Consider the following 16,610-nt stretch of genomic DNA (forward strand, 5'->3'; position numbering starts at 1 on the left):
GCTGTTGTCCTTCATGGCCAGGCTGTCCTTCTTGGTCAGGCCACCTTTCATGTCCAGGCTGTCCGTTGTGGCAAGGCACAACCTTCGTGGCGAGGCACATCCTTCATGGCCAGCCCGTCCTTTGTGGCCCGTCCTATCCTTCATGGCCAGGCCACTTTTAATGGCCAGCCCATACTTTGTGACCAGGCTGTTTTCCTCCATGGCCAGGCTGTCCTTCGTGGCCACCCCCGTCCTTTGTGGGCTGGCCACCATCCTTCATGGCGAGGCCACCTTTCATAGCCAGCCCAACCTTTGTGACCAGGCTGTTGTCCTTCATGGACAGGTTGTCCTTCACGGCCAGGCCACCTTTCAAAGCCAGCCAGTCCTCCATGGCCAGCCCGCCCTCAGTGTGGGGGCGCAGGCCAGGCAGGCCGCGCGGAGCGGCGCGGTGCTGAGGCGGCGGGCAGGCCGTGCGGAGCGGCGCGGTGCTGAGGCGGCGGGCAGGCCGTGCGGTGCAGGGCGGCGTGGAGCAGTGCTGAGGCGGCGGGCAGGCGGTGCGGGGAGGCGCGGAGGCGGCGGGCAGGCGGTGCGGGGAGGCGCGGAGCGGAGGCGGCGGACAGGCCGCGCCCGCCGGTGAGTGAGGGCGGCGGGACTTCCTGCGCGGGCGCGGCGGGGCCGCAGCCTTTGTGCGGGAGCGGGGCGGAGGGTCCCCGCGGAGCCCCGCGGCCGGGCGGGCAGCGAGGGGAGGCGGCGGCCGCAGTGCGGATACCGGCGGGGGAGCCCCTGCCTCCGCCTCCGGGAAAGGAGAGAGGAGCCGCCGCCGCTCCGCCGGCTCCAGCAACCCAGGTATTTACCGGCTCCCCGGCATCCACCGCAGCCTCCGGCGCTCCCCAGCCGCGCTGGCCGAGCCCAGCCGGGCGCGGAGCCCGGCGGGGGGACGGGTATGGGCCGATCCGCCAGCCCCTGCCCGGGGATGCGCTGCCTCGGGCGGCCGGGGACCCCCCCCCGGCGCACCCCCGCTTGCCGGGGCCTGTTCCGGGGCCCGCTCGGCCTCCGCCGCCCCGGGGCTCCCCCGTCCCGGGCAGGGCGGCGGGAGGCCGGTGTAAGAGCCGACCTCGCCGTTTTTGGTCTGTAACAGAGCGGACATACGCTCACTGGGGGAAATAAAGAGGGGTTTGGGGTTGTTTTCCCACAAACTTGCCTTTGGGCGGCTCTGCTCCCCATCGCAGCCGGGACCGGGAAGGGTGGTTGGCTGTGGAAAGGGGAGATGTAAAAATTTACCAAAAATCCTTCTGTTGTGGAAAACTGGACTTCTGGTGACGGGGAGAGAGTCCCCAAGGGAATAGAAAAGCAAGGCTTTGCGCCATCATTTAATAGCTGTCTTTGAAACTCATGGCCTTGTATGATTAATTGCACCGTTATTTCCAAAGGCTGACTGCCGTCTGGGAGTTAAAATGCTCTTTTTGCAGTTACTGGTACGTTGATTGTACAAAGATGACATGGTTCAGCATTTCCACGTACAACCCCAGACATTTGAACAATCAGGATCAATAGCTCTTGAATAGGCAACAGGCAATATTAAAATGACTTTGCTCCTCCAGCGCTCTCTGACAAAGGATTTGGGAACTGTCTCTTATCTCTTTCTTGCACCATTTTCTTACCTGTGTCTGTTTTCTGTTTACAAGCCTGAAGATGGCTGCTGCTTCTTCCTCCTGCAATGTGGAAGAAGACGAGAGCCTGAAGGGATGTGAACTCTATGTTCAGAAGCACAACATCCAACAGATATTAAAAGAATGCATTGTAAACCTTTGCATAGCAAAGCCTGACCGGCCCATGAAGTTCCTCAGAGAACACTTTGAAAAATTAGAAAAGGTCAGTGATTTTCAGGTGACTTATAATTTTTGATTTTTAAACTGAAAAGGATGGTTTAAAAAGTTTCAAGTATTTTGGTGCATTCTTCCTTTTAAGTTTTAAATTTAAAAGGAAAACAGGCTGTTAGAAGAAAAAACCCAACCCTTTATTTGCTGATGTCTACTATAATATTGACTATTGTATTTAATTTGTTGTGCGTCACGCCAAGTTTATGATTTCTCATCAAACCACACTTGTTAAAAATGACCCAAAGAGTTATGAGCATACTTTTTGTTTCGATGTGTGGTGTCCTGAACTCTCACCTGTGGGAAGAACCTGCCTGCGAGAGCAAAAGATGCTGTTCCCTGTTTATTCCAGTGGCTGATGATGTGGTTTTCTCTTCCCCTAAAACTGAACAAAATCAGGGAACCAGCAAGTTGTGAGAAAAAACCCATTGAACAGTTTGCCATTTAATTTTACTGCTCTTGCACATCTCTATTGCTTGTCCCAGGCTCTTCCAACAAGAAGAGACATCGTATGCTGTGACTGTCTTGAGAAGCAGCGTAGAGGGGGAGACATTTTAAAACGTTCCCAGGCAAATTCTTACTAAAGCCTATGGGCGTCTTTTGCAGGAAGGGTGTGTTGTGTGAGCACAACATTTCCCTCGGGATGGTGTTTCTCCAGAAATAAATGGGAGCACAGGGCTGCAAGTTGTTTGTTATACAAGTCCCCAATCTGCCAGAGACTTTATTCATATACTTAGTTAAAGAAGAGGACTATTTGCTGTTTTTGAAGGAAACATCTGAAGTTTGTAGGCTTAAGAGTTTTATGTAGTTTTTTCCTTCTAGAGGCAGAATTTTGTAAGTACAGAGCAAAATCAATAGCAACTACTGAATAATACATGGAGCTGATATATTACAAGTGATACAAGCATTTTATACATCTCATTCGCTGCTTTTCAGATAAATATGGCGAGTATATGCCAAATTTGTGTAGCTTTAAAAAAATGCAAACATCGCATTCTGGTGGAAGCTCAGTAAGAATGCCTGGAACATCAGGGAAGGGTAGGAAGTACAAGATGTTATTTAATTGTAATGCTTATTATTGAAAAAATAAAAATCTCTTAGTTCTGCGTATTCTAAACTTCCGAGAGCCAAGACCTGTTTCAAGAGAGCGAAATCTGTTGAATTTCCTTTATCGTGTTATGAATTGTTATCCATCTTAATGTGTGCAATTCTGGACGCCCTGGCAAGAAGGATAAACATAATTTTTGCAAAAAATGTTAAAATATGCTGTAGTATTTTAGAATATTCTCCATAGCTAGTGGGATTCCTTGAGTTGTTGTACTGGGGGAGTTTGGCTTTATGAATCTCAACACAGGACACAGAATTGAGACAGGAAGGCAGTTCCTACTCTTGAGAAAGTATATATTCTTTCATGTAATCTCCTGTTATTTCCCAAAGAACAGCAGACACACGAGTTCTGTAGCAGGATATCGATCAGGATGCAAACACAGGAGCTGATGGATATCACTTGTCACAAAACAAAAGGAGATGATTTATAAACTACCAGTCTCAAGGTGTCAAATTTTGTGAATATCACACTTAATATGGAAGGAAGCAATCTCCCACTGACTGTGGAGCAGCCTGGGAGCTAAACCTGCTGAGTCTAAAGGCTTTGGGATGCTTCTGGAGGTTTCCAGCACTTTAATTCTTGTTCCTACAGCAGTCTGACTTCCTTGCCCGACCACCTCTGAGGAGTTTCTTGAGATGAATTGCACTGGGGAGGATTTTCTGCTGTAGGTTAATATTTTGACTTGGTCGGTTGCATAATAACAGTTGAAGGAAGGCTTGTAAAGAGAGAGAAATCATCTCAGTAAGTTTTATCCTGTTTTTAGAAGACACTTGTCATATATAGGTACTCTGAAAATCTTAATTGAGTTGTGAATTTAGCAATTGCCTGTTACGGATTTTTGTATGTGAACGAGCAATACACGGCTACAGCACGTTTGCTATTAGCTCCTTTAATTTTGGTCCTGTGTAGGGAGAGGAGTGAAAATCTTTGGGTTTAAGCACGATTTTTTAAATGAAGTCATGTATTTTTCCACCGAAGTGTGGTGTTTTGAGGTTATTTTACAGACTCATTAAAATAGACAACACGTTCCACTGAAGAGAGCAGTAGAACAACAGGGTATCTGTCAAAAACTCATGTGGGCAGTTTAGAGATGAAGTGTGGGATGTTTTTCAAGTGTTTAAAAAAGGAGTTTGTGGAAAACGTGTAGAGCTCGATCCACATCAATGTACTGGAGCTACCTCAGAGGTGAATACAAAAACGTGTTTAGTCCATTTTGCTAACTGCGTCTCGTAAAATCAACTCAGAAGAGCAAGATTTATTATCACATGCAAGATCAGACCAGATCATAAATGCTTTTCACCTTACTTGTGATGACATCAGAGCTAGGTCCCTCGCCTTCAGCCTGCATCTGTACTGCTGAACGGAGAAGGGCCAGGGACTAACCCCTGACCCCACGCCACTAACTGGCCCCAGATATAATTCTCAGGTCTAACACGTCTGGGAGCAGGTTTGTTTTGGCAGGAGGGAGTTCAAGCAGCTCAGAACAGAGCCAGGGAATGAGCTCACAGTTGGGGGATGTGGACTGTCTTGGGCTAGTATTCAGGTCCATGGCTGGGCCATTTTTTATTTCACGGTATAGACATGGCCTGAGGGGGCTGTAAAGTGAGAATACGAATAAATACTTAAGAATAAAGTGCTAGAGATTGAGGTTTGATGCTGCAGTCGTCATTTTCAGCTGGAGAAGTGCCAAGGTTAGAAAGAAACGACTGATGCCTTTTTAAGTTTGCAGCTTATTTGCGTCAAGTACAACATTAAAAATCATAACTCTGAAAATAATCCTAGGAGAACTTTAATAGATATTTTTCTGTTCACTTAATACTGGCAGGACCTGCTTGTCTTCAGATGCCAGTGATTGCTGGGAATCAGCCTAAGTTTCTGTATTCTGCAGTTCGCAAGTCAGTTTTCATATGCTGTGACCTACAAACTTCAAGATGACATCTACTCTGGTCACGTTAACCGTTACTTTGTAAAACTCTCTGACATGCCATGGAGCACAGAAAAAAGTGGAAAATGGTTTAGATATTTGAGATTTAAAAAATTATGTAATGTTTTCTTTTGAATAATTGGTTTTACATTTCCCTGTGACTGTATAGAACTTCTTGTTGGTGGATGGGGTGAGGAAAACCTTTCCCTTGGGGGTATTAATTGGCTTTTTTAGAGTGGGGGAATAGATGTTAGCTAAAAAACTGTGGCATTATTTAACAGCTGTAATTAGGTCCTGTTTACTTGAGGGTAAAGAAGGCATAGCAGAAAAAACAGGGAACCCATCTTTTATTGCCGGCTCTTACCTTATGTAAAAATTTAATTGCTAAGAAGTTACAGGCAAAGCCTTGTATTTCCAGCTATACTGAGACTGCAAAACTTTCATTAGTGTCAGGCTGTTTAGTGCCATGATTATATGATCAAAGGTGGAGTTGGCTTGCCAAGCTAAGCTAGACTTTTTTTTTTGTTCAGCAGAAAAAAAATATAATAAAGAGTAGAACTAACAAAGAAAATGGCACAAACGAAGGGGAAGCAGCAGGAACCTGCAGGATATGTTTAGGCATTACTGAGTACATTGCTGAAGCCATTTTGCAGACAGTGTATTTCAGAGCGTCGGCTTTGCTACCTGAGCCAGCTGGTCTCTGCTGGTGTCTTCTGGACCTGAGCTCTCCCCTGGTCCCTTCTGTTGCCCTGTGCACACACAAGAAATACTGTCCTGCACACACTGAACTTACGGTTTTGGATTGCTGGGGATTGGCAGGGGTTTTATGGACCCTGGCTAATGCTGCATGTCTTAAGGTACCATTCAAAAAGGGAGTTTTAGTAAAACCTGGACTCCACCGTCTGCAATTAAATAAAGCAAAATGAGATTATCTGCGTAGCTCCACCTGGTGCTATTAGACAGTATTGCACACAGACCTGCTCAGAGAAATAAAGGCATTTGTGTGACAGTTTGCCGTAAACTAGCACTGAAAAGAAAGTGTGTAGTAAACTACAAATTCATTCCCTGTTAGTAAAATACAGTTCATTTATTTATCATAAAGAGTTTCAGAACCAGGGGCATCTGAGCATCAAAATTTGAGCATCAGGCTTTTCTTCTGCAACAGTAGTCTCTCCCAGTATTTCCATTTTGTCACAACAAAAAATTTTTCAATCGATAATTTCCACCAGAACCTGGCCAAAACAATGGAATTCATTCTTATTAAGTACAGGTGATTATGCTAAGTATAACTCATTCCTTTAAGATAAGACGGGAGAGGTTACGGATTGGAAGGAAAATCCCATGGAGGAAAAGCTATCAAAAAAATGCATTAACTAAGCAGTTTAATAAAGGCTAGTAAGACAAATATTTCTGTATCTTTCAAAGCTTGCAGAGCAGTCAGGCGGTGTCTGCTTGGTGGTCAGAAATGTCGCTAGAGCCTGTGGGAGCATACCTGAGCTACCCGAGACGCTGATGGCAGCCACGGTGGGAGCCCCGGGTGCCCTCGCTGTGTGACAGGCTCTGCTCCTGCCACTCTGGTACCGGTACTGGGGAGGGCCGGAGGAAAGTCAGCTCAGGGTGGACCTCTGTGAGTGCTGCAGTCAGCCACAGGCAGTGTCACGAGAGGTGACAGTTTTCCTGGAACAGGTAAACGAAAAACTAGGTGAATTTTTAAGACCTCTCGGGCAAGCTTTCCTAAATGCAGGAGGTTTAGGGAAGGGTGGAGGATGAAGGGGGTAAGAGCAGAAAGAAGAAAAAAAAGTTTTTTGCTCTGATATAAAGTTGGTTATAAGTGAAGCTGTGCTCTTACAAGCTTGTGCAGAACTTGTTAAGAGTGTCGCTCAGCTCCCTCTTCACTTTGTGTGTCTGCAAGGATGAGTAGCTTTCCTGGTCTCAAAGTCAAAAACTAAGAAAAATGGAGCGCAGTGACGGAACGGATGTTGTCTTTGTTTCACATCTTGAGCTATCATGTTTTACATTCATCAGGATACTTAATCCGTGTTAATCTTTAAGCATCTAAGTGGCTTTAAAGAAACAGGTTCATACTTAGCATTAAACACCCTAATGAAATACCTTGCCAAATTTGTGTAAAGTTAAAAATAGTGCTTGGTAAGGCACTGTCTGATGGCGGATTTCACTAGATCACAAGAGACGCTGGGAAAGCTCTTGATGATCCTAATGGGCCTTCACAGCTAGGAACAGGTACATGCACATATTTGCCGCCAGCTGACCGCAGCCTTTTATAGGCTCACAGACAGATGTAGGGGCCCTCAAGCCTTAGTTTTCCAATGGATTTTTGAAGAAGAGTTTGCCTTGGCTTAAATCCTGTCTGTGCTGGAGTCCGGGCCTGCAGAACTGGCTGAGTACCTGCCCTCCTGCTGTCTGCAGCTCAGCAAATCCCTCACTGATCTTTTGAGAGGCTGGTCAGGCTACTTAGCAGCTCCCCTCGGGCAAGGTAAAACTCCACATTCGGGGATGTAAGCGTTTTGAGGCAGTGCTCCTGCAATTCCTCCTCGTTCTCTGTGTTTTACAGTCATCCATCAGAGCGTCGGGCAAGGCGCTCTGACAGCTACCGGCCCTTTCCATCACAGACGATTGCTTAGCCAAGGCGAGGCAGTAGCTTTTCTCAAAGGCAGTAAATTATCTTCAAAATTATTTCCTTTTGTTCTGTTTCAGTTGTAGGAGGTGACTTGATGAGCAGAGGTACTTAAGCCTTTTCTATCTTCCCACAGTAATTTTTTAAAACCAAGGGCCATGCCAAATAGGAATAATAGCCAGGAGAAAGGCTATGTAAAAAATGATACAAATCAAACCAAATCTCCAATATGAGGGTGAACTTTGGTTTTACTCTTGTTTTTTAGTTAGTTTTCAAGTAGTTCCTCATTAATATTCTCCTAAATGCAGGAAAAGATGACTCCGTATTTTTAAATACCTTTTTAGTGCTGCATGAATTCACTTTAGTTGGGCACACAAGATGGACACCAGTAAGACTGGATGGAGAACAGCAGTTTTCGTAGCAGATTTAAGATTATTTGAGGTTTGACTTGGTTTCAGTTAAGAAAAGGAGCTTAGATTTTGCAGTGCTGTGGGCTTGGCGGTGCCGTGCTGAGGTCTGTGCCGCGGTGGCTGTTTGCTTGGCAGCCGGTGTGGAAGCTGTGCCCTCTGAGCTCTGCTGGCTCAAGCTCCTCAAAATAAAAACATGTCTGTAATTATTTAATTATTTTAGTTTGGATTTATTGGCCAGTTGTGAAGAAAAAAGTACTTAATGAGTCGTGAGCATCCCACTGAAGGGTTAAGGGGGACAGTTAAGGTTGCTGTCTAGCCTGAATAACCCTGTACCAAGGAAGGCACTCGTAGCCCACTGAAGTTGTTTTGGGTTTCAAAAATGAAATGCATGTGGAAGGGAGGAGGATGAAAGAAAGAAAAAAAAGCTGAGTACATATTTAAGGTGAGCAGTCCAGCACACATATTTTCGTATTTGTATTAACACCAGATAATTTCTTAGAGAATAAATCGAGTAGAATTTTAGTGAGGAGCAGAAAATGTAGAAATGTTTTAGAGACAATTTCCACTCTGAAATGACTGAAGGAACACAAGATTCTGAATAACCATCCTTACTGTCAGCAGCACATTTGATCTATGGGCATCAGTATGCTTCTAAACGTTAAGTGGACCTACACAACAGAAGTATTTTAAGGAGCCAAGTGGCATGCTAGCATTTATGATTCCCTCTTTCTTGATAACCTCAGTCATCAGCTATCTTTTCGTATGCTCTGATGGTCCATTTCTGCCTCTCACATGTAAACCTCACTGAGACTGGTGGTGTTTCTCTTGGATTAAGGGTCTGCTGTGTTAGATGGCTGCAATAAAAAACAAATAATCAGCTTTGGCATTACGTATCCAGTGATTAAAAACTTCAGGGTGACTTAGGTGTTCTGCTTGTTGCTGAAAAATATGGCATAGTATTTAGCATTTTAGTTTAAATTATGTTTGCCTAGTAGAAATAGAGCTATTCTGTGGACGTTTCTTTTTATACAAGATATGCATGCATACATTGTTATTTGGCTGGGTTTTAAAAATCAGTTGGTGATGGTTCTCTTTGGTTATATAAGCTTTTAAGTGTCAAAAATGCGGCCTGTGTTTGGTACCATAACCTCTCTTACTTTATTGCGTGTGTAAGAAAGTAGGGAAGAGGCGGTGATGGGCTGAGACACTGCAAGAGGCTGGAGGGGAAGACAAGGAGCGTTAACGTGCTGCAGGAGGTGAAAGGACGCCGGTAAAGGGACTCCAGAAGGCGAGCGATGCAGTCAGGCCGGCAGAAGAGTAGGTGGGTTTTGGCAGGAGAATTTTGCCTAGATTGGAAATTGGGAATGAACTGAGATGCAGAGAGGCCACCGAGGACACAGTAGTAGTAATCAAAGTGGTGGGTAACTGTGGGGTGGATAAATGTGTTAGTAGGAGGAGTGGATGTTAAGGATACTTCCTAGTGGTGCTGTAGGAGAAAAGGTGGCATTCACACTGGGAAGGCAGCGGAGCAATAGTTGGGATTGTGTGAGAAGTCTCCAGTTACAAGGCTGACTGATCATAAAGATAGTAGAGTTGCCCATCGTGACAAAGACAAGACTGGAAAGGACATTAAGAGCTCCCAAATTCTCCAGCTTTCAGTGATGGCATCAGTCAGTCCTGTGCTTCCGACAAAGCGGAATGCTTTACCTTTGGCATTTATTAGTTGCTATAAATCATTGTGTCAGGCTCCAGGAGCGATGAGGCGGTGTTAGAAACCTTCCTGTGCTGAGACCATCTCCTCTGGGTCAATTCCAGTGCAAAGAGAGATTAGTTATGTGCGCGTGAACTACCCTGCGCATTTGCTGTGGATAAATAGAAAGTGGATTCCAGGTCTGCCAGTCAGAAAATGTAGGAATGCGCTTGAGGAAAAAGAAAAGAGAAAATATTTCATTTAGAGTGTACTTTATGTTGTTGCTTTTGAATGCAATGAATAAACTGTAGGAAGCAGAGCAGGGATAGTGAGCAGTGATACTGAACGGCTGACTTGCTTTTAAAGGTCTCCTTGGCTTGTTGTCAAGCTGCACAGTTACTCGGAGCCTCCTCAGGTGCTGTCCTTCCTTCAGCTGAAACATCCGGGTTTCCAGGTGGTGACAAAGACTGAAAGGAGAGACCAGGAGAGGAACTACTGGAAGCGAATTTCTGTTTGGAAATGCTCCGGCTGACAAAGAAGAAAGCTTCTGGGTTAGGAAGTGTGTGTGCTCTCCAGCAGCAGTGTGAAAGGAAGAGTAAACCTAAAACCTCACAGCATCGTGGCTGCTTCACTTGCAGTGTTTAAACTCATTAAAGACTCATGGAAGCAGTAATCAGTAAAGGCGATGACCCCATACACTGTGGACAGCGTGCTAAATTCCTGTGTTTTCTACCTCAGCACCTTGTAGCGCAAATGTCTTGGCTGAAGGTGGACATTCGAAAGGTAAATGGGTCACTGCAGTTGTATTTATTCGTTCTTCTTTCCTTTAGTTGGAGGCAACAATGGTATATTTTCTTTCCTTTCCAGTTTATTATCACTAAAGTCAGTGATGGCATTCCAGTTTCACCATCCATCTACAAAAAACCAGGAAAGGCTTTTGTTCACAACATTAGCTAGGGTTTTGGTCACTTGCAACATGGTTTGAACAGAAGTAGGATTAGATGATGTGTATGTGAAATAGGGTGTTACCGCCACACAGCAATGTTGTTTTGTAGATTTGGGGTGTGTTGGTATGTCGTTTTGTTGGACTGTGGCAGTGACACTGGAGGCTTCAGTCAGCGGCACCCACGTGGTCCCCTACTGCCATTTAAGACTCCCTCAATTATGTGCAATGTCCACTGAGGCTGGTAGATGTGACACAGGACAGCATGAGACCCGTGTCCTCCTCAGCTGGCAGCTGGAAGCCAAGCAAGGCCACCCAAAATGGCACTGGACTACAGATAACTGGATCAGACCTTATGTGTCCTACATGTCGGGAGCATCTCCACTGAAGCCAGTGCAGATACTGGTGGGAAGAGAAGAACAAGGTGCTCACTGGGGCTTGTGCAAAGGCCATTACTCTGTTTTGCAGTTGTCTTCCATGTGTTTTCTCATGTTAAGGTGGACATAATTGGGCAGTATGATTGTGAATTATCTGTGCCATCCAAATAGAGAGTGAGATCGCTTGTTGTCATGACAACAAAAGATGGTGAGGTGTTTACTTGAAAGTGAGTTCTGCACAAGCGTTCACATCGAGCTGTGTCTGAAGATCAGTGTTTGAAGAACTAGTCTTCAGAGAGTCCATTCCTCCTTTAAAATATTTGCTGTATTTGTGCAGTTTTACCCCAGGATATATGGAAGACGGCTTTTTGAAAGCTTAATCCAGGACAGAGCGTACGCTTTTATTTTCAAAGGGCACTCTTTAGTTCAGTAATGGAAATCCTACCTAGACTACAAATAGCGGCATATGGAAAAGCCAGCCAGTCAACTATCTGCTGTTTATATAAAAGGAGTTTGTAGCGAAGAGACTTCCTTTTAAAATGAATCATATGGTAACTCACTTTTATAATCCTTTAATATCTTTTTGGCTTTAAAAGGTATTTGGGTTTAAGAGCATGCTTCGTGATATTAATTTTATCTCACTGAGCTTTCTTTCGTGTATAAATCTGTGCTGGGGCAGGGGAGATAATATTTATAATTCCTTCAAAGTGCCTTTTATACAATGTGTATCGAAAAAGAAGGGTGTATTTGATACTCAAATGGGGCAAACTGCTGCTCTTCTCTATGAGTAAATATGCTATGTATGAAAAGAGCTGTGTAAGTGCTGCATACCTTGAAATAGTTACCGGACTGCCTTCTTGTTGTAGTTACATTTTAGTATGCTTTCAGCTGCTAGTTGTCCGGAAAGGTCTTCATTACCTTTCAGTTAAGGTCATGAAGAAAGTGAATTTAGTTGTGTCCACTTAATATAAAGAGAGAACGTTACACTATCAAAGACACACGAAGCTACAATAGCCAGTAATATTATTTGAAATTCTTCAGTTATAGGTTTGGTTTTGATGATTAGGTATTAAATATAGTGATAATGTGTAGCGCACATACTTTTGTGTTAAATGTTTGTGTCTCTACAAGTGCATAATTGTAATTAAGGAAGCTACAGGCGGTCAGAGAGGAGTTTCATGTGGGGAAGAAGTTGGTGAGAATGCTTAAATAGGACGTGCAGTTCTTACACGATGGGAAAATATAGCTGAGTCATTTTTTACATATCCAGTGCTGCTATTTGAAATTTGAATTGGAAATGAAAAAGTTTCAGTAAGTATTTAATACATCTGAAGTCAGCTTTTTTTCTGTTTTTTGTTTACAGCACCTAGCTCAACTGTGTTATGGTCCGGGAGTTGCGGTTAAAAAATATACTGATCTCAGAAAGAACTTTGCACTTTCTGAGGCAGGTCAGGACCTTAAAAGTCAGATTTTTAGCCAGCCCTCTACATTTTGTCTCTGTGCTTGTCTCTTAAATATTTCAGCAGTCCTCTAATCAAAACAAGAATGTGTGACTTGTTACTTTGAATTATGCAGCAGGGGAAATACTATTTAGTTATTCATTTCAAGTAGCAATAATACCTCAAAGATTGTTGTCAAAGGCTCCTTAGGTTAATGAGAGGGGCATTGTCAGTGATGGTGAGGAAAGAAACTGGAGTAATACCAGAAAAGACAAGTGGCATGACTGGATTTGTCAGACATTTGTAAACATCGGTGGCAAAATATATATTAATCATCTGTTTTTCGTGCGAGCTTAAAAATTGTGAACTTGTGCCAGTTTTCTGTACCACTCTTTTCTGGTGTCATACCTGATGAGTTAACTATAACTCATTTCCTCTGTCAAGGCGACCAACTGGCTGTGTTGGTAATCCACCACATGTCTAGCACTGGTGCTCCCAGATCCTCCCTCCTCCACAGGCTCCATCTATTCCCTCTGATTGGAAAGTCTCATTGGGAAATAGCTGTGTAAGACAGAGGCCAGGTTCTGGCATCCGTGTCAAAAGAAGGTTGGTTTTATGGGGTGGACAGGGACCTCAGCATTACTGCCTTTTCTTCTGGGTGGCCTGCAGTGCTGCTCATCTGAATTGTCTCAAAGATCCTGGAGTTGTTCCGGGCATCGTTGGATGATAGCTGGCTGTGTGTGCGTCCATCAACTTAACCCCGAGACCGTCAGGGTGCGGGTTATGTCTACGGCAATATAATAGATGACAGCAAATAAAATTACTGACTCCTGCTGCCCAAGTTGGCTTGTCTCCTTAAAGTCCTCATGTCTCTCCTGCACGTGCCCGTCGGTTTCCTCTGTCAGACCAGCTGGGGACAGGACGTGTGGTCCATCCCATCTCCGGTTCCCCCCTGCCTTAGCCAGGGTCAGCGAAGACTAGGAGGAGGCAGCCGGAGCGGCACTGGAGAAGGAGCAAAGGCAGGGTGGTGTGTTGGGAGCAGGATGCCAGGCTGAGGTGGTACCGGGGGCCAGGAGGTGGGCTGGGAACCAGCAGACAGGCCCCCGTTCCTTTGGCTGATGGATGCGGATGATGCAAAGGGAATTTTACTCCTGTGTGCTTTCCCCTGAATCCCAGGAAACTGAAAAATAGGAGGTGGGGGAGGGAGGAGGCTCTGGGACAGTATGATTATGGGTAATCTTATTGGTTGCAATTCTTTAGAAGTCAAATAATTCAGTGTGTCAATTGACAAAGTCTTGCAACTCTAACATCCTTTCTTGAAAGTTTTCTATACTGTTTCCTGCTCTCGTTACTGTCTCTTCAGGGATTCCCCTTCGCATTTTATTCTCCGTTCCATGAGCATGAAATTTGGAGAATAACCTCCCTATTGGCCAGCTGGGGCTAGGCCAGCCATCATTTTTCATAGTCCTCTGGAGCCTACCTTGGATCTTATTTGCTTGGAAGTAGTCCCATTGATTGTAAAACTGTTATATGTCAGAAATTCTGGAGTAGGGAGCATCTTTGTTCTTTCTGGTGATAATAAGCCTGCAAAGCAGAGCAAGATGAAGAAACCTATCTAATATATCAATGTGTGACTTCTGATATGTTCTCTGTACAAGACAGAAAGATATGTACAAGCCAACTGAGAAAATAACAGCTGTGATATTGGAGAGTGAGCAAAAGAGGCTTGTTCTTTTGCTTTCTCAGCCAGCAGTAGCTGCAAAGATATGTCTGCAGTTTATAATACATTGATTTCCATTACGTGTAAGAAAAGGTTGAACAGGTCAAGTATTGGAGTGATGATACCTGTACACACATTGTAATTAGCATCAGTCCTTCATGCTGCTCAGATTAAATTTTTAATATTCTTTCAGCAGTACACATGTGTAAACTGACAGTGATCCAAACGTAGAAGTGAAGGGGTTGCTGAGTGTTGTAAAAGAAGAGTGAATTGAGTATATCCAGCAAGTTAGCTACATGGGTGAGGGATGTTTCATTGTCTCTTTTTGCCTTGCAGGAAGAATGCAAACAAATACTGGCTCGGCAGAAATCCAGTTCCCAGTCTGACTCTCATGACGATGAGATTTCCCCTCCTCCTCCCAACCCCGTGGTAAAAGCCCGACGCAGAAGAGGGGGTGTCAGCGCAGAAGTGTACACTGAGGAAGATGCTGTTTCTTACGTCAGAAAGGTAATGTGTTACCATCTATCCGATTCTGAGATGTACAGGACAATCGAGTGACTCATATTTTCTCGCAATTTGGACTCATGGGTCAGCCTGTAGGATGTGTCCTCATGCCAGCATAGGCATGGCTTGACCATCTTCTTCACACTCAAGTTCTTTTGCTGCCTCTCTGAGTAAGTACTAACCCCATCAACGTGGCTTCAGCGTTCCCTATTCTCTCCTTTCTGAGATGTGCTGCTGGTCTGTTTCCCCCTCTAATAGGGTCAGTGATTCTCAGCCATTTTCTTGATATTCACAGACTCTGGCAGCTTCTGATTTCTGTCAGAACCTCACAGTTTTGGAAAGCAGCCTTTTCTACTGCTGCATTTCCTACTTTTTTTTTTTCCCAAAAAGTCACTTCTAGCTCAAGTTTTCTTCTAACCTAGTTCATTTAGGTTCCCTAGGTGATTCAGGCACATGGTTCCCATGTTGATTGCATCCCTAACCCATGGGTTTTCGGAAGTCTGTTGACCATACTTGGGCAATTTTATGTGACTGTCTTCTTTGAAGAAATGCCAATCCCAAGTTAGGTAATTTCTTCAGTAGGAACACTAATTTGGGCTGCTCTTTTTTAGTGGCCTTTTTCACAAAAATATCTAGGTATGTTATATCCTTGATATCTCTTAATAACTCTGCATTTTTTTTTAAACTGGCCAAAGCTTTCAAAGGTTAATAAAAGACAAACATTACAATACTGTATGTCATATTTGTTTAGGGAGCCAGGCTAAAAATGCATTTCATAAGGTTGACAGATGCTACTAATGTGCTTTTGTGCACGCCTGAAGTAGCTTTAACCCAAAGAGCTTTTCCTTTATGGCAATACTTTTTGTCAGTCACTGTTTTTTGGCAGAATACTTCTTGGCTTTGCAGTCAGATGTGCTTTTGTCATCCACTTATGATACAAGTTCACTGGCTGCTCTGGGGATTTCTGTCCCAAGAAACAAAGAATTAGGAGAGTGTTTCAACGTAAAAACAAATATGGAGGAGTATTCCTGTGGTAGTTAAATAATACTTGCAAGTATACAGTAAATTTTAACAGCACTGTGGTCAAGCTATTAATGCACTGCACTGTGAAAAAACTTGCGTGATATTTTAAAAGCTACTTTCAGACACTTCTTTCTGTGCAGTTTGCAATGTCCCCCTTAAAAACTTCTATGAAGGGATCGTGTTTGTCTCTGCTTACTATGGGCTCCATCTGACTCTTCTGAAAATCAAAGAAAATATTCCTTCCCACACCCCTGAGTAATTCTTTTCTGTTTATAACAGAACCTGAAGTTAACTCTGTTTTCTTCCTTTTTCAACAGTGATGCCAATAAGCCCTGACAGTAGCATGGGTAGGCAAGAGCCAGAAGAAGCAATACAGATCATACTCTTTGTGTTCTGTGACTAGGGCTGTTATGATTTTAATTTCCTAGGAACTGACTGAGCTCAAATAATAATAATTTAGGGGATGGTTTCTTGTCAGGCTACGGATGCTGCAAGGAATATCGACCTAGCACTGGGAGGGTTTGTGTCAGTGCTTTGTCTTCCGCCATCAGCAAATGAATCCCGTGGTGTGTCCCATGGATGTGTGTTTGTGACAGCGATTTCTAGAATAGAGGAATAAAGGGAGACACTGAAAGGACAAATTATGAAACTAATTTAAAAGTGTAAAAAGCAAGGCAAGGGTTGTGTTAGACTATTGCAAACAGATGGAAGTTTAGATAGTAGCCAGGAAGAATCGCTGGCTTGAATTCAGGTGTTGGATAGAAACATATCTGGGTCATAAGCCAATTTAAAGGATCCCGTGAAAGGGTGAACTATAGGATGAGTAGTGCTAAAGGCAGTGCAATGAGTTATGTCACTGGCGAGAAAATCAAAGGAGACTTAGCTTTGTGATTTGAGCAAGCACCTGGCATGGCTCCATTCTGAGGAGCACAAAGGAAGATCTCTGTGGAGGTTTATTTCATTGCTTCATTCCCGAAACTA

The 16,610-nt window shown here is 44.1% G+C and overlaps 1 protein-coding gene across 2 annotated transcripts in view; it reads left to right on the plus strand.

The window, feature by feature from the left end:
- The first annotated feature begins 184 nt into the window (after positions 1–184).
- Positions 185–16,610, plus strand: part of PRKAR1B (protein kinase cAMP-dependent type I regulatory subunit beta) — a 100,383-nt gene continuing 83,957 nt past the window's right edge. The window contains exons 1-3 of one of the 2 annotated variants that reach the window (XM_063343908.1): positions 185–612; positions 1,665–1,851; positions 14,439–14,609. In XM_063343908.1, the coding sequence (XP_063199978.1) occupies positions 200–612; positions 1,665–1,851; positions 14,439–14,609 (771 nt within the window). In that variant the 5' untranslated portion in view covers positions 185–199. The other variant, XM_063343909.1, reaches the window with a different exon arrangement.

Source organism: Chroicocephalus ridibundus, chromosome 8 (assembly GCF_963924245.1).
Source record: "Chroicocephalus ridibundus chromosome 8, bChrRid1.1, whole genome shotgun sequence".
In the NCBI taxonomy this organism is placed as follows: domain Eukaryota; kingdom Metazoa; phylum Chordata; class Aves; order Charadriiformes; family Laridae; genus Chroicocephalus; species Chroicocephalus ridibundus.